Source organism: Chamaea fasciata, unplaced genomic scaffold (genome assembly GCF_029207755.1).
Source record: "Chamaea fasciata isolate MVZ Bird 193981 ecotype frontalis unplaced genomic scaffold, bChaFas1.0.hap1 SCAF_2, whole genome shotgun sequence".
In the NCBI taxonomy this organism is placed as follows: Eukaryota; Metazoa; Chordata; class Aves; order Passeriformes; family Sylviidae; genus Chamaea; species Chamaea fasciata.
The window spans coordinates 99,471,378-99,495,920 of NW_027094087.1; the positions used below are offsets into that span (position 1 = coordinate 99,471,378).

The 24,543-nt window shown below is 42.9% G+C and overlaps 1 protein-coding gene across 4 annotated transcripts in view; it reads right to left on the reverse strand.

Annotated features, from left to right (window-relative positions):
* ACE2 (angiotensin converting enzyme 2) overlaps nt 1–24,180 on the reverse strand; it is a 46,172-nt gene extending 21,992 nt beyond the window's left edge. For 2 of the 4 annotated variants that reach the window (XM_066176869.1, XM_066176868.1), the window contains exons 1-17: nt 23,925–24,180; nt 20,821–20,979; nt 18,894–18,987; nt 18,147–18,290; nt 16,697–16,809; nt 16,060–16,168; nt 15,248–15,345; nt 13,573–13,742; nt 12,266–12,492; nt 11,330–11,474; nt 9,693–9,791; nt 8,992–9,114; nt 8,383–8,555; nt 7,440–7,498; nt 2,883–2,983; nt 1,783–1,899; nt 358–552 (exon numbers count right to left, since the gene is read on the reverse strand). In XM_066176869.1, coding sequence (XP_066032966.1) covers nt 358–552; nt 1,783–1,899; nt 2,883–2,983; nt 7,440–7,498; nt 8,383–8,555; nt 8,992–9,114; nt 9,693–9,791; nt 11,330–11,474; nt 12,266–12,492; nt 13,573–13,742; nt 15,248–15,345; nt 16,060–16,168; nt 16,697–16,809; nt 18,147–18,290; nt 18,894–18,987; nt 20,821–20,979; nt 23,925–24,107 — 2,309 coding nt within the window. In that variant the 5' untranslated portion in view covers nt 24,108–24,180. Of the gene's footprint in view, nt 1–357; nt 553–1,782; nt 1,900–2,882; nt 2,984–7,439; nt 7,499–8,382; nt 8,556–8,991; nt 9,115–9,692; nt 9,792–11,329; nt 11,475–12,265; nt 12,493–13,572; nt 13,743–13,768; nt 13,791–15,247; nt 15,346–16,059; nt 16,169–16,696; nt 16,810–18,146; nt 18,291–18,893; nt 18,988–19,214; nt 19,390–20,820; nt 20,980–23,924 lie in introns of those variants that run through there. The other 2 variants (XM_066176870.1, XM_066176871.1) reach the window with 2 other exon arrangements.
* Between the last annotated feature and the right edge of the window lie 363 nt (nt 24,181–24,543).

Sequence of the window (24,543 nt, forward strand, 5' to 3'; positions counted from 1 at the left end):
GTGCTGATGAATGTGAGCAACTCTGCTGTTGGAGAAGGCACTATCTTCCCAGCAGGACATCCCCTCTTCCTTGCAACAGGGTTGGCAGAAACCTGGCCACCCTGCAGCTCCCTGTGGCAAAAGTGTTGGTTAAACTGATGGTGATGGGGAAATTGCATTAAGCTGCCAAAGCTGTCATGTACTGAGAAACAGGGAGATGAACCTTTAGCTCTCACTGTTGATGGGAAAGGGAGAACAGGCTTTCATTCCTTAATTTGCATCAGGTAAACTAAAGCCTAATTTGTAAAAATCCTGATTATTGAGTTTTTGGGACATCTTCCAGTAGTCATGATCATAGTATCAAAAAACTTAACTCACTTTTTGCGATCCCTTTGCCCAGTGATGATCAAGGCAATAATTCCAACGACAATCAGACCGAGGACCACCCCAAATACAATTAACCAGACGGTTACTGGTGGTTCATAAGGTGCAGCCAGGGTTGGGAGTATTCCCACAAACTCCAGGGTATTATCATCCAGTCTGAAAGCCTCATTGATTCGTCCTCGAGACATCCTGCCATCAAATGCAATTCAAAGAGTTTCACACATTTATTGGAAGAAAAGAAACAGTTTTCAGTTGTTTTATAAATCTCCAGCATGCCAAGCTTCCCCTGAACTGCTCAGTTGAAAAGGCTGCAGAGGATGTACTGCTAAACCCATATCCCTTCTGGCATGTGAGTGACAACCACAGGAACTTAAACCCTGAACCCACTGCAGCTTAACTGACATCTTCAGACACTGTATGCACTCTTAAACTCAGTCTTAACATTTTTCAAACAAACCTTCCGATCTCTTTCTCTCTTTGTATTTTGCCCTTCATTATCTTTACCATTTCTTGTCTACTGAAAAGTTTCTTAGTTATGCCACATAAACTACAGCTTTGACATCTTACCTGCTTCCCTCCTACAATCTTACACAATTTTGATTATTGTGTTTTTCACTGCCCTGAAAACCTTTCCCTGCTGTAACATCTGTGCCTTGTTTCTCCTTACACTTCCATATCTGCTATTGAGTGCTAACCCAAGAGTGATTTTCAAGCCATATTCTTCTCCCTTAGTTCACCAATTTGTCTCACTGCTTCTTCAACCCCATCTCATGTTGATGCTGCTTTTAGATTTGTGCCCTCTTCATTTCCCACTGCACATTACCCATGATCTTCTGCAGAGTTGCAGTTTTACTTATCATTTTTATAGCAATGACTTACAGTGGTGTCACATCGTGCTATAAAAGAGTTGTTCATTGACCTGTAAGTGGGAACTAGCTCCTGCTCTGACCTCTTTTATATAATCAAATACATCTGACTGTCTTTCTAGTATACCATTTTTCTGAAGTCCTTGTTAAGAATATATCTTGAATTGACTTTTCAAAAATGAGAGGAAGAACATGTGTGCATGCATCACTGTATTCCACACTTCAGGATATAAAATAGTTCCTGTTAAAGTTTGAGTAATTAGATCTGCTGGCAAGGTATGATGCAATGAGACGTGTTTTGGCAATTTTACAAGATCCCTGAAGCATTTTACTTTGGCTGTTGCCCAAGATACCATCTGATAGATGGTCTGTTTTCTTTCTGTCATAATAGTTTTCATCCTAGTGTCTCTCATCCCACTATTTCCTTTTTAACTGCAGAATTTTCTTTCTTGTCGTTCCTTCTGCCTCAGCTGACTTAAGCACTGCTTTCCTTTCCAGCCTTCCATCTGGTTGGTTGAATGGTCATTTATTCCCCCAGAGAGCAAAATCTCACCTGATGGCATTTTCCACATCAGCTTTGGGCACAATATCACTGATATTTTGTGGCATGCTGACAGTAATGTAGAAGGAAATTCTTTCTGTCTGTTCTCCGACATGAATGTCTGTAATTCTGAAGAAGAAACAGAAGAAAAAGGTTATTTCCATTGCTGAGATGACATTAGCTTTAAATTCAGGCAAGTGAACAGTTGAGTTTGATTGGCATTGCCAGGGGTTTAGTTTACACTGGGGGAATTCTTTCTAGTGAAATCAGCTGGGAAGCGAAATCAATTTTCCTGCCAGAATTCCTTTTTCTATGTGCTAATTTGTAACTTTAACTGGAGAGAGTCTCCCTCATACTTAAGACAAAGTGACATCACTCATACCTAAGACAAGACTTAGTGTAATTTTCCACAGCACATAATCACTTGCAGAACAGAGTGTGTTTGGGGTTGGTCTCTTGAATGAGGTGATGTATGAAGTACAAAGTGGAAAAAAAATACCTTTCTTCCTTATTTTTCTAGAGTAGATTCTAGATATTACATGACTGATGTACTAAGAAGTAATATCTAATAGCTTCAGTAGATGGCTTCTAAACATCATTGAAGATACTTAATCAAAAGGGTTGTTTTTATTACCAAAATTACTTGCAGGTGAAAGATTTTATGCTTGTAACTAAACCCAGATAAGATTAGTAAGTCTGTACCAAATTCTAGTGCTTTATAGCCAGCATGTTTATCTTTCCTTGGCCCCAAACCTTTGGATATTAAGTATGATACACATACACTGCTAGAAATGTTTATTTCTAATCAGTGTACCTTCCCTGATATTCCTATGTAAGTGTTGGGCACAAGTTGTCTAGGTTCATCTCCATCACTGATAAGCTGTGGGAGACAAAGCCTTCTTACCTAATTTTAGCACATTATTCCTAAACATCAGGCTCTTGAGGGGAAAGACACCATGTACCCCAGCTGGCGTCTTGCTTTTTACAATGCCTTTGGCATTGTTTCTGTCACCTTACATTTGACAGAAGGCACAATTAATCCCACCAGTTCATGCCATTAGCCAAGCAGAAGCAATGCAGGCATAGATGGCACAATTAAGCAAGCCACTCACTGGAATTCAACGTCCTGTTTCTTCACTTCTGCAAAGTATTTTCTCATGGCATAGGCCACAGATGACTTGAACAAGAAGAGCTCGCTTTCATCCCATTTATACTGCAGAAACAGCACAAGGGAAAGTCCTCAGAAATTGCAAGAAATCAGAGACAATAAGAAATCTGTCTAAAAAGAAATAGCAACTGTAATGCTCAGCATGCACTTCAGTATTATTTATTTGTGCCATGATGGCACATCAGAAACCAATCCAAACCCTTTAGATCTGTTCATCTGGGCACTGTGCAGGAGAATAACTAAGAAGGCATCACTGCTGCCAGTCATCATGCTGTCCCTCTGCAATCTCTAGCACTTTCATAGAGGACTGCTGAAGATGCTGCAGTCCCAACACACTTCCCTGCCTTACAGGGAGAAAAGACATCAGCAAGGCTATTCCTGCTAAATATTGTGCATTTTCTTTGAAGTTTAAAGATTCATGATTTATATCTTGTTGTAATCACATAGCTTTATTTGCAGACCTGTTCTATTAAGGAGGAGAACTTTTGTGGTACAGTTGTGGCTAATTCATTTGCTTGATGAGCTCAGATTTTTGTTCGGGGTCTGTTTTGGAAAAAACTCTTTGCATCAGTACTTCTGCAGCAAGCACATATTTGGCTTTTTCCCCCGGAGAATAGATAGGTGATATAAAAAAAATGTATTGCCTGTGTGCAGACTTCTTCCGGCCTGCCTTATGCGTCCAAAGTTATTCACAGTGGAAGACAAAAACAGCTTCTCTGGGGCAGGAACCAAGAGCTGTACGGGGGCAAAAACCACCACAGGAGGTGGTAAAGAAGCCTGGTCTGTTGTAAAATAGCATCTGTGCATGAAGGGAAAATTCCCAACTGAACTCTGTGGCAATATCTTTTTATTCCCCTCAGGCACAGATTTGATTGTGTTTATGGTACCTGGGCAGGAAGGCCTATAAATGCTGTCAGTGATAGAAAGTCAGTTCCTGACTGTCTTGAGTATTATTCAGGAAGGCATGGTAGAAGACAGCTCTGTTGCAACAGGCTTTATAAAACCCAGCTACATTTTTCAAATGTGTCCACCTCTTGAAACTGATGTAAAATATCTATGAGGAAGACAAGGGATAAACTGTTTAGCTGGGTCTGTTGCAATAGGACAAGGAGTAATGGTTTTAGACTAAAAGAGAGTTGATTTAGATTAGTTACTAGGAGGAAATTCTTTATGAAGGAATGTGAAGGTGTGAGGCATTGGAACATGTTTGCCCAGAGTGGTTGTGGATACTCAGTTTCTGGACACATTCAAGGTCAGTCTGGTAAGGCTTACAGCAACTTGATCTAGCTGAAGATGTCCCTGCTCATTGCAGCGGGGTTGGGCTAGCTGATCTTTAAAGGTCCCTCACAACCTAAAGAGCCCTTATTCTATTAGAAAAGGGGAGGAAAGGGCAGAAAGAACCCACGGCTGTAACTCCATTCAGGACCAGGTCCCAAGAAAGGCATAGGTACCCAAAGCCACGGCAATCAGATCAGTCCCCAGGGCATTTGGAGGACAGGGGCTGTGCCAGCCCTGGCTGTTCCCACCAGGAAAGGCTGAGGCTGAGTCCCCTTTGTGAGGCAAATGCTCCTGACTTTCCCTTGCTTGCACAGCCTTGGACTAAAAGCACCTCTTCTTGTTACTGCTGCTGCTTCCGGCAGCTGGCACTGTTCACTATCACAGCTAAGAGGCTGTTGTTGAGGCTTCTCAATTTTCTATTTATGCCCAACATCTTTAGGCTTGCAATGCTGCTTTTTTATTATTATTATTTTTACCAGAATCTAATTGAGCTTGATTCCTCTCTGATGCTTTCTGTACTTAGCATGTTGGCTTTTTAATCATTTATTCATTTCTCTAGCTTATATTTTGTCTTTTTCAGTCTAATGTATTTTAATTGCCCTTGTGCCTCTCAGTTCCCTTTATAAATACTATTACTGGCTTTGTGGATGGGAAGTACCTGGCTGGTTTCTGATCTATGTTTGAATCATGACTGCTCACATGGCTTCCCCAGGTATCTCACGAACCCACCTGTACACTGTGTGTTACAGAAGCTGCTTTGCTTGCAGAGAGAAATGAACTCTGCCAGGCACCTCTGCTCTGTTACACTGTGTTCACTCCAAGATCCCATATGTGACTCAAAAGACAAGTGTAAGTGTAGCCTCTGATTCAAAAAGGATTTTTCATGGTAAAATACATCTAAATGCCTGCAGGCTGACAGCTCTCCGTTCCCTAACACTGTCTGGTGTGACAGCCCTTTACACCATGATCATACATAAGGCATTGACCTGGTAGAGAATTTTGAACTAATGTTTGGAGAGGGTTCTGGTTTTCAAGTGGCAGTCAGGGGCTGGTGCTCCTGGAGCTGTTGATTTTAAATATGACAGACCCCAAGGGATTCAGTTGGGATCTTGTAGCACTTTGTGCAGGCACTTTCATAAGTCCCAGCTGAAGCAAAGCTGTGGATGTTTCAGCCTCATCAGCTGCACTGGTGAGCCGGCGATGCTGCGGCTGCAGCTCTAATCTCATCAGCCTAAAAACAATTAGCAGGGTAATTGAGGCAGTGCACGCTCTGGTACAGCTGGCATTGAGCCCATCCGAGAGTCTGGATGCTTAATTTGCCAGAACTTGGGGCTATTGAAATGTTCCCGCTGGTAAGAGCCAGGGCTGAGTCAGGGCCTGGAGCTTTGTGAGCTGCAGCTGCCCCACGCCCCAGCATAGCTGTACCTGAGCCCAAGGGCAGGAATCTTTCCCTGCCTGCTCTCTCCAGAGATAACGAGCACAAGTGCAAAACTGTTTGCTGGCATACTCAGAGTGCTTTGTGCTGTTAGGTCAGTGCAAAGCAGCTCAAAATACACCTTAGACAAACAATTGCACGGGGGCCACAGCTTATGTGCACTGTGAGCCGTGCAAAGCACCCAAAACACATTGCTCTGTGAGCTGGGCTGAGATTCCTGCCCGAGATTCCCTCTGCCTTTTCTCTGTGCCAGTTCATGCACGTAGCACTACCTGCTGCTGCCATACCAGCGTTCAGCCATGTCCCTGGGGGCTCAGCAAAAGGGAAATTTGTGGGGAGGCAGAAAACAACCAGATAGAAAAGGTTTTATGCAAGCTGGTGATGGGAACTGGTTTTGAGAGGAAAAAGTATGGCTTGCTCTTCAGAGTTTAGGAACCTACTGTCCATACTATAATTCAAATTAAGTAATCTGTATGAGATTGTTTTACAGCTGCTCAATTGCACAACAAAATACTATGATGGCTAAAGGCAGGCATAAAAATGATATTAAGCTAAACATTAACCATAATGACTAATAAATATGTTGTAATATGGAACCTTTTTATGCTGTTGGTATCAGTTTTGAATTGTATCTAGCTTGACTAGGCAGTCTAGGAAGCAATAAAACTCCAGTGGGGCTTGCATGTGAGAGTGATTGAAGCAAGAGCATCAATTCATATGAAAAATGAGCCTGTAGTTTGTGTCCTTGCTAGTGCAATAGGCTCCAAAACGCAGGTCTAAATGACCTGCCTGATGATGTACTCATTCTTGGAAAATTACTAATGTCCTGCAAGGTGAAAATGGCTATTAACAGGAATGAAGTGTTTGCACTTAAACCTTCTACACTGCCTCCATGAGATTAGCATGAAGAGGAAGAATTAGAATAAGGAGTGAACTTTCAGCCTGGGTTAAGCAGATGGGCTAAGCCAATGCTCTGTTTAAAATCGTAAAAGCCATCTTTGGCTTTGATGAGATTTTTTCATTGCTGTAATACATTTTATTGGACCAGCTGGTATAATTGAGGAAAGCAGGGAAGCTCTTGGGAATGAAAGCCCTTCTCCTCATCTGAAACAGAAGCAGCTGCACTGCACTGTCCCCCGCAATCTCAATAACAAAGCTGTCTCTGCATCAGGGTTGGAGGGCAGGGAGGCAGCTGAATATATCAGGGCCTGGAAATATTACCATAAACAGCCAAACAAAAATCTACAGAGAAATGCTAACAGATGTGTTTTAGTTTGAAATCAAGAGCATTTAAAGATAGAGTGGGAGCCACCAACCTGCTTTCAAATGAGAAGTTAGCTGCTCTAATAACTTCTGAAGGCAGCCACCATAGCCATGATAATGGCAATTAGAAGAAATTAGGTAGAAGCTTTAAGCGGACACATCAGCAAATCTGGGGAAAATACAGCCATTTTTATGTACACAGGTTCCTCCATATTAGCCCTCCAGGCCTGTTCTGTAGGAAGCGAAAAATTATGATAGGTGTCTCTACAGAATAACTCCTCTAGCTGAGATGCCTTTCCAAAAATGGGTGGGCTCACTCCCTGGAGAAGTTCCTCCACTAATTCTAGAGGGAGCCTTGACCACAAACTCAGACAAGACATCTTATATGTGACAACACTTCACCTGAGCTGATGCCACCCTTCAGACACAAAGATCAGTCATACCCTGACTCCTTTTCCGAGCCATTATCACAACAACTCTGTTGCCCAAGCAACAAGAAGAGTGCCACAGGACAAGCACACTCACCGCCTGGTCCCCCAGAGCTGACTTCAGGCTGATGCGCACTTTGATGGCATTGCTAGAATCTGGTTTTAAAAGAAAAAAAGGGCCATGTTAGAGCTGCAGCAACAAAAAGTCTTCTCCTGGGAAATGCTGAGGTGGGTAACAGGTTCCCTTGCTCCCATTTGGAGACCTTGGTGGGACTGATTTTGTTTCCCTTCAGTCACCTCTACTGCAAACACACTCATCTGAGCTGTCAGTTCCGCAGTATGGTTTTGTAGCAGATTGAAGGAAAATTCCTCTCTCCCACCACTGGGAATGAGCAGCTTAGATGCAGATGCTGGTGCCTGGTTAGAGGAATCCCACTATCAGAGGCTGGCACTGGGCTGTAAGAGTTTTGGTGCTCTCCAGTATTGGCAATGCTTACACAAATATAACCTGGCTGGTTCATCATTCAGTGTCACAATAAGCTGAAAAATGCATTTTTCCACAGTCTCCTCCTTTTCCTCCCCTTGAGCTCCCCTCTTTGACTAACACATGTCAGCAAAAAGCACAGCAGTAATTTTTTGTGCTGGTTTGCTCCTATACCTGTCTCCCAGGACCAGTGACTCCCAGCTCTGCAATACAGGCACATTGCTCTCAGGTAAGTGCCACACACGACCAAGCTTCTGACTCTTTCTTCCTTCTGTAGAGCCATCCCACCCTCTCAGTGCTGCCATTATGAACAAAGACACCTCATTATCTGAGAACTGGGTGGGGCTCTGAAAAATGGTGCTGACTTCTCCAGCTCTGGCCATGAGGAAACCAGTCTGTTTTCCTGTGAGTAAAACTCTCTTCTCAGTGTTTATTTCCCATAACCCTGCTTTTCTAGGGAGAATAGCCTCCAACAGCTACGAGAGAGAGGGACTTTGCTAACCAAGGGTTGTGAAGAATAACTAGTGTCCTTAAATCACCCACTAGCCATACGTACATGGAGTCCAGTCTGTTTTCCAGCCAATATATCTGCCAGAATTCTCATTTTTCAGCCACTCATATAAAGGTTCAAAATAGTGGAGCAAGGGAGCTGCATTCATGTATTTTTCTCCTGTTACACTTTCCAGTGCTTGAGTCCAGGGCTTGGATCTCCCTAATGCCAGCAATGGTCTGTATATGTGGAACAAGAGTAATGTTATTGCCATGTTCCATCTAGACAAGAAAAAACACTCTGTGATCAGTATAAAAGTGTTCTTTGCTTCTGAACTCACTCATTTCTCCCATTATTCCTATTAATAAAAATATTTTATTCCCACAAACAAGTAATTGAACCTTTGATGTTTAGAACCTTAGTGTACATAAATTTAGTCAACTTGTCAAAATGAATTGAGCAGGCACAGGCTCAATTTCTACACTAGGTTTATTCTTGAGCCTACACCTGCCTATTTCTTTTATTTAGTAAGGAGGCATATTCAGGTATATTCAGGTATATTTAATGAACAGGTATATTAAAGGAATATTCAAGTTTATTCTTGATGCAACCTCATTTACTCCAGAAGCTTTGTTATACTCGGATTTGTTACATGTGAGAAATATGTTTCATTACCTGAGTTTCTGCCCAGCTGCAGTGGAGTTGGTAATGTCACATTTGTGAAGAGGGCCAGTATGGTTAGCTGCCTTGCAAAGTGCCTCCTGAAACTGGAACTGATAGATGGTGCGGGTGTAATACCTAAAGGAAGGGCAAGGAAAAAGGAGGCACAGGTTTTATTAGTTGTCTTGTCAAGGAAACCTGCAAGCCTTTGGCCTTTGGCAAACTCTGCTGCATCAACTGTCAATCTTGCTTGGGAGACTGCACTGCAGGGAGAGAGGCCAGCTAATATTTATAGGCTAAGCTAACTCAAATTTAGCAAAATGCCAAGATCCAATGGACTAGAAGAGCCCCAAATCTGTTTGTTGCCACATAAATCAGAGAAAAGTTTTTAAGGTTCAGCTCTCTTCTCTGAGCCCTCCGAAACGAGTTAGCTGGGACACAGTGGACATCCAGGGCTGCATGTTCATGGCCCAAGTGACATGGGGGCATTCCTGAGGAAGCAAACACCTCACGCAGAAGTGCTCCTGCTGGTTTGATGAAATAGCATGAAACTTTTCTGTTCAGCAAGAAGGTTAGCAGCCTCCTCCCTGCTCAGAGATTAATATGGAACAACCCCTGATGTGCAGAGAAACACTCCCATTGAAATGTTTTAGGTAAACGGGGCTTGTTCTTGTTCTGTAGACAAAACTTAAGGCATGAATTAAACACTGTCCTACCTTATGAAGGAGTAATCATTGGCCACATGAAACAGCGCAGCAGGGTCACAGTAGGTCTCATCATGAGGGACTGGTTCTACAACACCAACTATGGCTCTCCTGGAGATTAAAGAAAAACACAGGGTTTCTGTTTATAGACAATAAGCAAAGATAATCTGATTCATCTTTTCTTCTGTTTTGTCTGATAGACATGGACACCTCTCACTTGCAAACAGAAGAATTCCGAACAACTCCCAGGAACCCCAAGCGAGTTCTTCTCCACCACTGGGCACCACAGAGGGGAAGCTGTTTGGAAACTCATAATGCAAGGAAGGGATTTGTATGACAGCAGGGTGTGCAGGGATCAATCAGTGGTATGAAATAATCTGCAAGACATGAGCTTCACACAACCACATCACACCCAAGTTTAGAGACCTGTATGACATTCCAGGCAAGGGCATGCAGAGACTGAGCAACCCACAAGGTAGATGGCCTCCTGTGGCACTGGGATGGAGATGAGCTTTCTCTTTATTTTAGTCTCCTGAGACTGTGCTTGCTGAGAAGTATTACAAAACAAACCCATTCCTTGAGTTCTGGAAATGCTAATAAGCTTCCATGGAAATATTTTTCATAAACCTGTATTTCAAGCCTAGAGTTTTGCAGTGCCACTGCAAACTGCAACAGATGCGATAAACTTCCCTGAACAATTTGTCATTCTCTATTTCTCTGACATCTCTGCCACTTTTGAATACATTGAAGCTGATTGATTTTTACAGTGGGTCAGGAGGCTTGCATATATCAAGTTTTATTATAGATTCTGTTTGCTGATGGAGGCTTACTGTTCATGTTAGAGTTCAGGCTCCATTTTCAGTGTGGAGTTTGTTTGGTTTCTCTGCATTTTTCTGCCCTTATATTAAAACCAACCTGGGAAATTACACACTCCAGTCTGAATCATACTTATTTTTAATCTTCTGCTCCAAGGTACTGAAAATAGACTGATTGATGGGCATAATCTGAAAAGGCACCTCTGGCTGTTATTAGCCAAGGGAACTGTATTTTCTCTACCGAGAAAGGTGGTATCTTAGTACACAAGAAAGGAAAGATTCAATCTGAAATCTTTCAGACAATTTGCCTCCAAAAGCAATATTTGGTGGGGAGGAAACACAAAGCAGAGAAGTGTGCTCAGATACTTGGTGGATTGAGATCTGCATGCTTCTCTGGCTGGCAAGTACAATGAACTTCACTTGTCCTTAAGGATGTGGGGAGCAAACCAGAGCACATGACCAATGAGACTTAGGGAAGGGTTGTGCTTTAGCTGTGAAGATGTCTTGGGGAATGTGTCAGGGGCACAGCAATGTCGATCTGGAACAGGCCATGCAAAGGCCATGGGCTGTCTTTATCAGGAAGCTGATGTTAGAAACAGGGAGAAAGTCTTTTGAGAGGCAAGTTAAACTGCCAAGGGCTGTACACAGAGTTAATGGGGATACATGGTTTATGAGACATTGTCTGCACTACAGTTGGGTATTTCTATCTGGCACTCTACTGGTATTTACAGAAACACCCAGAGTTGCAGATCCTGCCCTTTGGGGGCACAAACACCTCAGTATGTTGAGTTTGAAGGTTCATATGCAAAAATCCTCTTTGTTTCTCAAACTTACTTCATCTCCCACCACCGTTTGGTCCATTCCTGCTTTGTAATCTCACCCCTAAACACCATCCACCTCCACTTCTCCAGCATGTAAGTAAAAGGCATTGTTCCAACAATCGTTAGTGCTTGTTTGAGCAGAAAGTTGATTTCAGTTTCTGAAGAGAGAAGCAGTTAAGGCAAAGGTTATGGTAGCAATTAGTATCTGATTAGATGGCTAAAGTTTCTTCCCTTTACAGCTAATGCTTACATCTTGTTTGAATTACAGATTTTCACTAAAGAAAAAGTGGAAGGAAGAATACTACTGATTAAACATGAGATAACATCATTTAGGAATTGTACACTGTTTTGTCCCTTTCTTTCCCCCAAACTCTTAAATAACCTAGTCCTTTGGCATTTACATTTAGTTACCCATCACTGAGAACCTTTCCGGTCTCCTAGTAATTTTAAGATGAAAACATCTCAAAATGCTATAAAATGTACATCTTCATCCATCTAAGGCAGTACTCAGAAGCCACATGAACTGCATTATAATGACGGCCTCTCAGTGTTGTCACTCAATATTCACTTAAGTGGGAGATGTAAACCTCAAGGTTTCAGTTTCATTTGAACTGCTAAATACACATCTTGATAGAGATATGTATGGATTCATGCAACAGAGATTGAAAAGAGTTTTGAAGACTCATCTAAATGAGCTATGAAGATTTAAGGATGAGTTGTTCAGTACTGGCGGTAGTGAAGTGCTAGCTATTTCTTTTTAAATTATGTACCAGCATTGTCTTGGCTTACAATGTGATTTGGGGAAAAATAGTATTTCTGGTAAATTAGAGGAGTAAGATTTTCAGAAGCCTGTCAGTTGCTTGCTGAGTTTTCAGGCACAATCTTCTGCTACAAAACAAGGCCAGCAAGTGCTTTCACATAAATACATAATATTTATGCATTTATTTACCTTCATCATCTTGGAAAGTTGGCTCTAGGAGTTCAAGAGACTTCAAGTGCTGAGGAGTGGCTGCAGAAAGTGACATAATTTCACCTACAGCTTCATGGAAGCCTTCATTGGCACCGCTCCTCAGCAGGTAGGGCTGGTCTGCGTAAGCCATGTCATACTCAATGTGGCCCATCTCGTGGTGTGCTGTCAGGAAGTCATCCATGGTCACTTTGGTGCACATCTTGATCCTACACACCAGAATAAAATGTCTGTGGTTAGAGAGAGAGTGGCCCAGAGAAAGGCTGCCTGAGCCCTGTTTGCTACAGCCATGGGGCAAAACCGCTCCAGAGCTCACAAACGCCTCTTGCCCCTTGCAAAACCTGGGCAGCTGCATTCTGGTATGCAGCGCAGCTCCTCCTGCTACAGCAAGACTTCACAGGGAATTCAGCAAAAGACCTTCAGCCAACTTGAAACTGTCCAAGGAATAAGAGAAACCTGCTGTTTTGTGAGAACAGCTGTTCCCTAAAACCTGGTGATACACTCACTGTATGTACAGGAGTGTACATACAGTATATATCTAACTTCAGTAAGATAGTAATGTTTAAAACCTTGTGTGTTGGGGCCTCCTGCTACTTCATCCTTGTTTAGGTACTACTTACTAAAGCAATGGCTTCCAAATACCGTTTCTTTTCACCTTCCCCAGACAGCTGAGGTGGGACACTGATGTGTTTCACTGAGGCTCTGCTGTGCACCACCTGCTTTCCCTGGGTAACTGTGGGGACTGCAAGAGGGGTCAGAATTTCTGCAAGGAGTATTCCTTGTGTGGGAACTTGCTGTTCCACTCCTTTCCCAAATATAGAAGAGGCTGGTGGATTTTCATGAAACTGGATAACTCTGCTAAAGACAGACAGTGGACTCTCAGAAGATTTTCCCTCGCTACCCAGGGATCCGCTGCCATTGCTTCAAAATATGCAGTTATCCACAAATCTCACTGGTACCCATCTGCTTTTCTGCTTATTCCTTAAGCCCTGGAACATAGCCATTGTTTCTCTAATTCATAAAAATATTAGTCACTTCTCAGCTAAAATTTGAGAGTAGATCTTGAGTAGATCTACTAGTAAATTTGAGTAGATCGTCACACAAAAAGTTACACAAAAAGGTTTACAGTCCCATAGGATCCCTGTTCTCTTGTCCTCCTTCCCCCTCTTTTCAGCCAGAAAAAAAATAAAGGAAAAATTAATATAACTTAAGACAGCATGGTGCACCTTTAGTGAAAACACATTTGTTCTAGGAGGTGGTACAAAAAGGGGTAATAGCGATTTCAGTACCTGTAATCCCCTTTGCCCATGTCCCATGCTGTGGGATGGCAGACAACCTTCCTGTTGTCAGTCGGCTCTGTGAGCATGGAGTTTGTCCAGAAGTCTTCAGTCATGCTATCAAGGCCAATGGAAACAAAGAAGGCCTCAGCAGATTTGAATATTTTAATCACATCCCATTTCTGAAAAAGACAATGCCACCATTAACCTCTGCTTCTGCATGCAGCCTGTTCCCAGTACCAAGCTTAATGCAGGGCAGCTGACTTCTTATTTATTTCCCAGAAACTTCCCACCTGCACCTAACCTATTGAGAGTAAGTCAGTAGTGTCTGCCTTTGGCACTTCTGTGAATTCTGCTGGGAGCTGGAATTACCTGTTTTTTCTGCAAACAAAAATAGATTTCTGCACTCAGAGGTTCAGCAGATAGCACCCGACTCAGACCAGAGAAGCTCTCAATAAAATATAAGGTAAGATAAAAAATGCATTGCTGGCATTAGTATGTCAGATCTGTGATCCAACCCTTCAGTCATTTCAGTCAACTTGGGGACAACTCATTTGAGGAAGTGGAGCTCCATTCCCAGCAGATGAGCATGAGAGATTTCAGCCAGAACCATAAAACCTGGGAAATATATCTATGGGAGTTGCATTTCAGATTAAAACTGATGGTTATGTTCAGGATAATTTAGCCATTCAGGAGTTTTATTATTCTACCCAGCAGGAGTTCTGCATTTACTGGACTGAGCTCTCACAGAGACCTGGGTGGCAAACAGCTCATTTGAATGAAAATCCTAAATGAGGTGCACCCACCAACTAGATGAAGCCCACCCATTGCTCAAAGGCCCTGTAAATAATGCTTCCCTTCTTGCAGTGGTAGTAGTGTACTTCAACAGACACAAATTTATGACTACAAGGTGGTCAGTAGTGTAAAACAGAGGTGAGTTTAATGAAGACTTGCTCAAACTGCTAGTGAATGAAATTCAGCTATTCCTTCTCTTACCAGAATAACATTTTCATGGAGTGCTGTCTATGAGAGGAGTGGATTTCAGGTGAATAACTGCATTTCAGAAATCAAATTCCATCTATCACTCTTTAGTTAAAAAAAAATAAAAAATAAGACTTTGGCAAGACTACAGGGAATTATCTTCACCCATGCTCTTGGTCTGCCAAAAGTGCTGTCACAGCTGTTAGCTCTACAGATCTCAAACACAGACCTCCTGGTGGTATGCAGTTATCAAAAGATAACAGGCAGCAATGCAGTTTCTCTAGCTGTATCCAAATAAACAAGATTGACAAAAATAAAACTAACTGTGGTACACAAATTATTTGATTATGGTAATGACCAGCAAAGGTCATATTGGATACCAGCCCACTCCAGGACTCCTGAAATATTCATAAGTACAAAATATATCTCTTAATGGATAAGTATCTCTAAGGAAAATAGACTTGGAGATAAGATTAAGGGGGTCAAAGAGGAAAACAGAGAACAGCTAAGGGAATAGGTACAGTGAAAAATGCATTAACACTTAAAGGTGAAAAACAAAAAAAAGACACAAAAAGCAACACTTTGTTGGCAGTATGTCTGCCTGAGAGCAGCCATGGATTTTTAGAGAGCAGCTGACATGTGGTGCATAATTTTTATACCTCCTAGATTTGTTACATAATGCATGTTGCATAAAGGCATGTCCTACCTTCTCAACCATTGCGGAAGTTACATCAATGTTTGGTTTGGCTGGATAGGGAACAGTCAAGGCATACAGATTTGTCCAGAATCTACCCCACATATCACCTTCATAAAAAGAGAGAAACAAAGAAATACTTTAAATGATTTATTGTGTATTGCTCAAAGGTGCCAGACAGGTCTATAAATCGTGCAGTATCAAAAATAGGGACTCCTATTCATCTAACCAGGTCTGATCCAGATGTGGAGGGGAGCGGTTCTGGAAGGTCATGCATGGGTCAAAGACAGATCAACGATCCTTTTATTACCCAGTATCAGCAATTCTTGGATAATACAGTTTCAAGACTGATCACACTCCTAAAGGTCTGTGAAAACTGAACATCCTTTTTGTTAATCCACATGATTGTTATGCCATGTTCAGGTACACAACAGTTAGGGCAGCTTAATGCTGCATGATTTGAAAGCCAAGTCATGAAATGTGGGATCTTAGAATAAAATTTGAAAAGAAAAACAAGTCTCTGAAACCCTCATTTCTAAGGAAGACAAGTGCTGCAGAGGGGAGGGAAATGTCCCAGCCAAGTGCTGGAGTTCTGTGCTACGTGAGGTTTGGTGAGGATGATAACACCTGCCTTCCCTTCCTGCCACTGCTGCTAAGGTCACCTCTGCTAGGAATTTATCCATTTCTCCTCTACCCTCCTCTTATCTGTAACCTTTTTGTTGCTATCCTGATTAAGCAGTCAGATTACTCAGTACCCATGTGCCTTGAAGGTGACTGTCCTGTGTACAAAGTCAGACTTGAACGACACAGATGCGCTGACATACCCAGCAAGTGAGCAGGGAGGCCTCCTGTGGAGCTGATGAGCTCGGGGCCATACACCTGCCCCAGCTTGTGTCTCACATAGGCATGCAGCTGCTCATACAGAGGTTTGATCTGGAAGCAGAGGAGGAGAAGGAAACAATTATTTTTTTTTCTTTTCACTTTGCTCTATTCTGCTCATTACTCCTAAACAGAGACCCTTGAAGCTCTCTCTGACAAAAAGCTCCTGGCAGGTAACTGCACCTCAAACCTGTAGCTGAGCTTTGCCCTGGGCCTCAGGGCTCAGGCATTGAGTCTGGATTCCAGCCTCAGAAGTCCTGCTCAGATATGAGGGAGGGAGCATTGCTAACTTTTGAGGTGCAGTATGAAGGATGCCATCTACCCCATGGACCCTACCTGGAGGAGAGACATGGACCTGCAGAGCTCCCTCTTTTCCAGCCTTTGGGGACCAAGCTGGTCCTTGAATGGCTACAGAGGTAGAAATGTTATGTATGTCTCCTCACATCTGTTTCCGTTAAACCCACACAGACTGAGATCAACCAGTTTAAAGCAAGTTTCATTTTCATTCATAACATCAGCACGTGAGTCCACCAATTCAAAACACAACACTGAAACCCAGGTGAGAGCTTTTCCTGCCTCTACCTGCTCAAATGTCTTCTCCACATCTTCGATCAGCTGATCACGGCTGTATTTGTAATCTTCTGGAGACGTTGCTTCGTAATTTGCTCTCCAGTAGTCACCATAGTCAGAATAACCTGTAAAGCATGGATGCATCACATGAGGACACCACGAGTGGTTCTGCTCAGGTCTGCAAGAGAAGTGCAGCTCCCTTAGAATCCCATGCAGACCTGCAGCCTGACCTCAAAGCAAAGCAGCAAAATGCAAGATAGTTTGGGTTTATTACAGAGGAAAAAGCCTCCCTGAGGTTCTGTCTCATGAACATGCAGGTATGGAAAATTTCCAAGAAATTCAGAAATTGATTTCATGGTTATCTGCTAGTTAGGGTCATTCTGTCTGGAAATGAATGTCAAAGAAAATCAGGAATCCTGACTGGAGCTCCTGTGACTATGAGGGACAGCAGCCTCTGCTCAGGCTGGATGCTAAGGGGTTCTCACAGAAGGCATAAACTAGTGGACATTGAATACAGGCCCCCTCTTCCAGAAACTAAACCACCAGGACACATGCAGACACCAGATGTGAAATTCAGCACCCAGTTCCACTAAGTCTTCCAGTCCACTGAGCTCCATCAAGCCTGGAGCAAAAATGGCTTCTAGCTGAAGTCTCTCCCTTAGTGGTATGGAGAAAGGCCATGATTACCATTTCCTAATGTTTGGCTTTTTTCCTTGTCTTACTATTTGGGCCATATTTGCTTATCCAGCTCCAGCTTGACAGTTTTTGCAAAACAAGAAGGATGGGAAAGCAGGTGATACAGCTGCAATCTGGCCAAGAGACAGATGATGTAGGTACCTCAGAAGCTATCTTAAAAGACCCCAAAAGAAAATTAGAAGGCAGCTGCTACTGTTCCTTGAAAAAACAGTTCCATATGATTTGTGTGGAGATGTCAGACTGGAAGCACACATCCCTTAGTACAAAATCCTTTTTGAACACCCAGCTGTACCTGCTGTCCCAGGCCTACCAAATCTGATCATTCCAGCTAGGGAATAATGCTTATAAATGTACCAATGATGGTGACTGCTGTAAAAAGGTCAAGGCCTATAGGAAAGAGGAGATGTCACCAAAACTCAGCAGCTGTTTAAATGGAGTGCGCTTGTCCATAAATCACAAATGGTGCAGTTCTGGGGGGCACTGCATTTTGGCCTTTGGGAAAAGTGCCAGCAAGGAAGGGTGCCAACAAAAAGGTGCCTCTTGTTCCAGGCTGGGAAGAAACCTCTGAACTGGCCAATGGCAGTTGCATTGGCAATGGCAATGCACTGCCTCTTACTTTGAGACATGCACACCAAAAGCAAATTATGTGCAAATTATGTATGTGTTTTGAAGTCCTGGGAAAATAGTGTAAGACTGAAGTGTGTTTACTAGTTTCTGGAAGCCAGAAGGGAGGAAAATAAAAGAAATAAAGCAAACACTGACTTACCATTAAGCCTTGCAACCTCATTTTCAAGTTCAACATACTCTTCATATAATGGTCTCATCATTCTGCCAACATCAGCTCTCCAGCCTTCCCAGGCCCACAGTCTCTCATTATAATCAGTGCTGTCAGCCATAATAGCATCCAGACCTGTCAGAACAAAAAAGTAGGTACTAGGCTTTGAAAAAGCAGAATTTTTCTTTCACAGCAGGCATACGAACCAAAGTGAAAGAAATTAATGAACAGACAAGAAAACATTTTGTATTTGATATACTGAAAGATCCCATTATTTCATTGCATCCTTTCCTAATTTAAGGTTTTCCCCTTGTCTTTAAGAAGCATGGAGCACATCATGAGTCTCTTAAATGCTCTCTCCACATTAGCTTCCCTTAAGTTGGTAGAATTCTTAGGACTCACCTCACCACAACATTGAGTCCATCCCTGATGGCAGGGAATAAAAAATAGATTTTCTGTGACATAGGCCAACCCCAGGTGACAGGCAGGCTGCCACACAAGCTGAGCAGCCTTCCACCAACTTTTTTTGCTACAAACAGGAGACAGTATGTCTCGTGGGCAGAAGGTCCAATGGAGGTGCCTGAACTGCAAGGTGCAATTAAATTATGACTAAGCTTTAGATAGCAGGATATATCTGCTGAAATTACAGCCTGTTCTTTTGCAGTCAGGAGCCACCCTTTGGCTTTCTCTGCACCCTCAGGGTGAAGAACACAGTAGGGGCAGTGGTTGGTGACATACCTGGCTCCAGCACCAAACACTCAGACGGATTGTTGATTTTACAGACGGTCCCAGTGCTGTAGATGGTACTCATTGTATTTAGCACAGTGCCCAGCTGCAAGTTAGATGCAAGATAGCCTGTTAGAAACCCACTCTGTTCAAAATAACAGCCAATTATGCTAATTCCCTAAGAGCTAGAATCAACACTTCACCCACCAGCTTAACATTAAAGCCTATGTTTGAGCTCAGGAGAGATCAATGAAAGAATTTGCCTAAGTGCATTACTGAACCCGACCTAGCTGGAAAAGACAGATAATCTCCCAAATACATGACATAACCTACAGGTTCTTAATATCCAGTCAGACAGAGCTCTGGATTCAATGTGCACTGACTGTCACGAGAGAGCTGTCAATACACAGCAGCAATAAAAAAATGAAGTTTATCAATGTGCTTCCATAAGCATAAATCCACACAAGTTTTGCAGGGAGGTTGTGGCTTTGAGTGGTAGCAAAAAGGGCCCCTCTGCCAGGTGCTGCCAGGCTGACTGTTGCCTGTGGGTATTAACATCACATCACACTAATTGCAAGGATCTGCTTGGACTCCATCACAGAAAAGCTGTGGCATGTCTTGGGCCAGCTGAAGGCCAAATTGCACCTGAAATCATTCATCTCTATCTCAGAACCTATGCTATGTAGCTTTGTTTTAAATATTTTTAAATGTTTTCACATCTTCATACCTCAAGAAAAACCAGTTTTTAGCTTTCCCTTTAGCACTATGCATTTCTCACTTAGAGTTTTAAATCAGAACTCTGAAGAGCTGTCAGTGGAGGGGTAGTTGGTGAGTAGCTCAGACTTTACCTCTGCCAGCATTAAAATAAATCAGTGCCCAGGCAAATTTTTGTGTCAGTGGAGAACACTTAGATATTCCCATGGAACCCCATCAGACTGTATAAAAAAAGTGGCTTTTCAAACATGAACCAACAACTTCATCCCCAAAGGCTTTATCTAGAAAATTCTAAGTGTCTAAACAAGGAGGGTGTTGAAGAACATACCTCCTCTACAGAGACAACACTACCATTGGTGCATTGTTGTTATCCAAAATAAATATATGTTTGTATGAACTGCCAGCATTCCCACCCACACAATCTGTTTTTCAGAAATGCACCTTATTTGGATCAGACAAGAGATCCAGCCAATCCATGCTTCCCTTGCATGGTGACTAGCACTGCTGACCTTAGCAGAAAAATCTCAGGATTCTTCTGTAGTTAGGACTGTAGGATCCTGTGCTGTAGGTTCCCATGACTCAATGCTATGTTTCAATTTGATCTTCAGCAAAGGGAAAGTAATTTAACTCTCAGGTGTTTAGATATAAATCCCTTTTGAGTCTGCATAGCTGCACACTCCAATTTCATGTATAGTGAATTTTCATTATCCATTATACCTGCCTCTTAGGTGAACTGGTCAGTGCAAATGTCAAATCTTGCTGGCCTTCAGCAGCTTTCTGAGGAACCCTCCCCATTTTCAGGCATCCCAGAGTGCCCAGTGCAATGAAACATTCCTTCTTTTTCACAGTGAGGCAATGTACCATGTTCAGAGAAAGAAAAAATTCCACCATCTCCACTTTTTTGACTCACTGAATGGCCTTTTACCCATCTCTTTCTGCTCATTGCCCATTGGACTTCACCAAGCACTTACCACATGTCCTTTCTTGGTTTTATGGTAAATCCAGCTATAAGTGCAAGGACTGCTCTGAGGCATGTTTAAAATTTATTCCATGGCAAAACTGCTGACCTAAATGCCAACCAGCTTCCTAGGCCAGACTACCCCACAGCCCTGTATTGCTGTGAACACCTAGAACAGGAACACTTCCACACCACACACTGCATCATCCCAAAACAAGCAGGGTGGTGACAGCACCCACCAAAAATGAACTACATCCAACAACTTACTCTGTTATATTTTTCTGGTGACAGCACAGATGATCCTCTTTCCTGGAGAGTCTGGATCTGGAGCTTGATGAGGTCATCCGTGATGCTGTCTGCTGGGAAGGTGCTGGCATTCTTGGAGGCCTCCTCGTAAAACGCGGACCACTTGGAACCTGCCTCGCTCTGCAAGGGGTTCACACAACCCTGGATTAATCCCTCCAAAGGAGTGGAGTGGCCTGATGCACTCAGTGGACAAAAACATCACTTCTAAGAAGAGCTGCATTTGTGAAGAGCACCCATGGATTGCGGCCTGAGCACTTGCACTGCACGGTGAAATGGCTAGAGAGCTTTTTGGCTTTGTCTTATTCACACATTTCTTTGGGAATAGCAAAAAGTATGACTGTCTATTCACACCTTGCTTGTAATAAGTGATCCAGCATTACTTTGTTGTGTCTCCTACTACTCTAAATCATGTTTGCTTCCCTTAGTGCTTTTCTTCACCCACCTGTGAAGAAATAAGCCTGGGCACAAAGAGGTTTGTGACCCAGATGTCAATCCCCATTTCTGCTGCAGTAGCAGGAACATTCGCAGCCAAGACAGTGATACTGAGTCTGGTTTTAGGGCAAATATCACTTTCTTCTGAAATGCTGGCAAATGTAAGATTATACTTGGCTCTAAACTGATGCCCAAACTGGGTGTGCAAAATCCCAACATTTTGCATGAGATTGCTTTTCATACTTCTGCAATTACAGATCAGGGTATGTGAAACTCAAATTTCAGTGCAGAAAGTAGCAATATTGGAACACAAATTGGAGCTGGGACTGTCTTATTCACCTTTTTCTAATGTGTTTGTACATAGTTTAACACATCAGCACCAATTCCAAATGGCAACAAGAACAGCACTAATTAACCTGGGTCCTTGGGACAATTTATTTAATTGTGTTTATGCCAGAGCTTCCCAGCTTGTGGATAGGGCACCTGCAACACCCATCTCCCCCTGCTGAGGCATCAGGGAACTCAAACATCACATTGTGCCTGAAGAGCTCTTTCAGGCACCCTTCACCCCTGTGCAGGCACACCAGTAAGACCAACACTTTCTGCAGGGCTGTGCCCGAGCTGTTTAGCCCCATGTGTGACAAGGGTACAGCACCCACTGCTCCAGGCTCCAGCAGACAGGGGTGATGGCAGATGTGAACCCGTGGTAATCCCATCCCTACATCTCTTCCACCCTAGCTGCAGGAGGGCAGCCATCACTAGGAGGCTTTCCAAACTCTCCCCTTCATGGGAACAAACAGTCCTGACACTCCTCAGCAGCTTGCAGAGCTCAGCGGGCAAGAACTTGATAAGCACCCAGAGGAAGAGCTCTGCCAATGTGTTCCTGAGCTCCTTGTCTTGACAGGAACAGAGAGGTGCCTCAGGAGTGGCAGGACAGAAGAGGGGGTTCATTGGCTACAAAAGCCAGGGAAAAGCAGTTATCTTGCTGTCTGATATTTCCACAATTAGAGGAATTGGTTGATAAGTCAGAGGAATAGTTGTAGGGTTTGTGACACAATTTACAAGGAAAATAGATGTGAAGGAGCCAGAAGGGACAGTATTCATTAACTCTCCTCCAGCAGAATGAGAGGAGGGGAATCAGTAAGTTCATTACCAGCACTTCTGAGGAGATCAAGAGAGAGAAAAAGTTCTCTCTAAGCACTAGACTAATTGGTTTTTATTGCTGGCATCTCCTCATATATTTTATTATCATCTCATTAATGCTGAAATACTATATAGGGCTTTCATTTTATGTATTTGGAAACATTACATTTTAAGTATCTGGTGCCTCGGAAAAAATTCCAGATTGACAATGATTAGTCATTAGGATTTCTTCCAGCAACTGGTCTCCTTGCTTTAATTAAGAAATATGGTAATTAAAGCATTTTTTAATTAAGTTATATGACCACAAAGTGAAAGACCAGTCATTAGGCAAAAATAGATGTAGGATGTTCAGCTTCATTTTTATGCTCTGAATTGTTTTCTCTAAGGCTTAAGTTAACTTTTAAAAATATGCCGCTACAAAACAAAGCAAAATTCAAGGTGGTTTAGCTCATTTTGAAAGGCTTTGAGCTCACAAGATACTGAGGCATGGAAATATCAGAACCAGCCAGACCATGGCTGCCTGCTCTTGACAAGTTCTTGCCTACAGACCCCCAGGGCTGGGGCAGATAGAGGCTGGTGTTGAGAAACAAGAACTGTGTTGGAAGACAACATAAGTAAAAATGCTGTGGTCCCTCCTGCAGATAGAAATGGACTTTCAAACCAACATACAAGACGACTGTAATAGAAACTCCACTTCTGGCATTTACCAGTCTGTGATCTCACTTCATTTTTCCTGGTCTAATACTTCCAGGCAGTCTACCAACAGCCCTGACTATGAGAAGAGTGATGGGGGCAGGGGGGAAGGTCCACCACTGGGTAACTGGTGTGGGCTGCTATATAAATCCATCAGCAAACATTTAACAGAATGCCTGCATCCAGAAAATATTTGCATATTCACTGAGAAGTAAAGCAACTGCCTGTGTCAGTAAAAAGCCCAATGTTTGTCTGGTCTTAGGGAAAGTGGGAGACCTGAATTCATGTGGGTGCAAGATTCAGATCCTTTTTCCTTGCACCACAGACAGCACCTACTCCAGGCCCTTGGAGAGGATCTTCACCCTCAGGATATGACCTCTCCAAGAGGAAAGGGAAACGCTACACCAGGAGGCACTGGTCGTGTTAGACTCAGCAGAAGAAAGCATCTCTCTCCATCCAACAGAGATTTTGAGGATGAACATGCAATGTTCCTTTGCCTTTTCCCTCCACTCACTGGAGTCACCTGAAGTGATGGCTAGGGACAGCCCAACTTCTGGACATCCCTGTGCAGTGCAGGTAGTCCAGGTACTAACCCAAGGCTGTAGAGGCTGGTAGTGGCCCAGGCACATCCAGTGAGCATTGCTACATTAAAGCAAGCATCTCTACCCTCCCCAAAACGAAGCACAGATACCACAGAAGTAACACTCCAATTTCAGCCAAGCTCGGTGGAACCAAAGAAAACCAGAGAGTGTAAGATTCCTAAGAGAACAGTAAAACACAGAGGATGGAGCACTTACCATTTTATTGGCATTCTCCTCAGTAATGTTGGTGTTGTAGTTCCATGAGGCAATGGAGTTTTCATAGCTGATATCTTCTGCCATCCTGTTAAACTCCTCTAAAAACTTTTGGGCTTGTTGTATGACATTCTGAGGGGTCACAACAGCGCTCAGGCCACAGAGAAGCCAGAAGTGGACCAACATATTCACGTTCAGGATGAGAACCTCTCAAGGAAGTAGGTTTCCTCAGCTAAGCTTTTCTGTTGGCCTCTGCCTCGTCAGCCTTCAAGCATGGCCACCGTGAAGAAGAAAGGCTGAATCTAATTTGCTGGACCTTTTATAGGTTTTATTCATTATAGGAGAGAAAGGAAAAAGTTTTTTTATAAAAAGCCAAATAAACAAAAGTCAATGATTAACTTTGGAAAAACATAATTACTCCTGCCATTTTATGGCCTTCTTATAAAAGGCTTTTACTTTTGGTTAATGTTTCCCAAATGTGCTGTCAATGATACAGCTGGTCACTTTATCTATAGCCTACCCGTGTGTCTGGTAGCTCAGAATCTGTCAATCCTTTAACAGGTTGGTGATAAGCTGTAAAAATATTTAGAAACTTCACTGAAACACCAAGCCAAGAACCTTA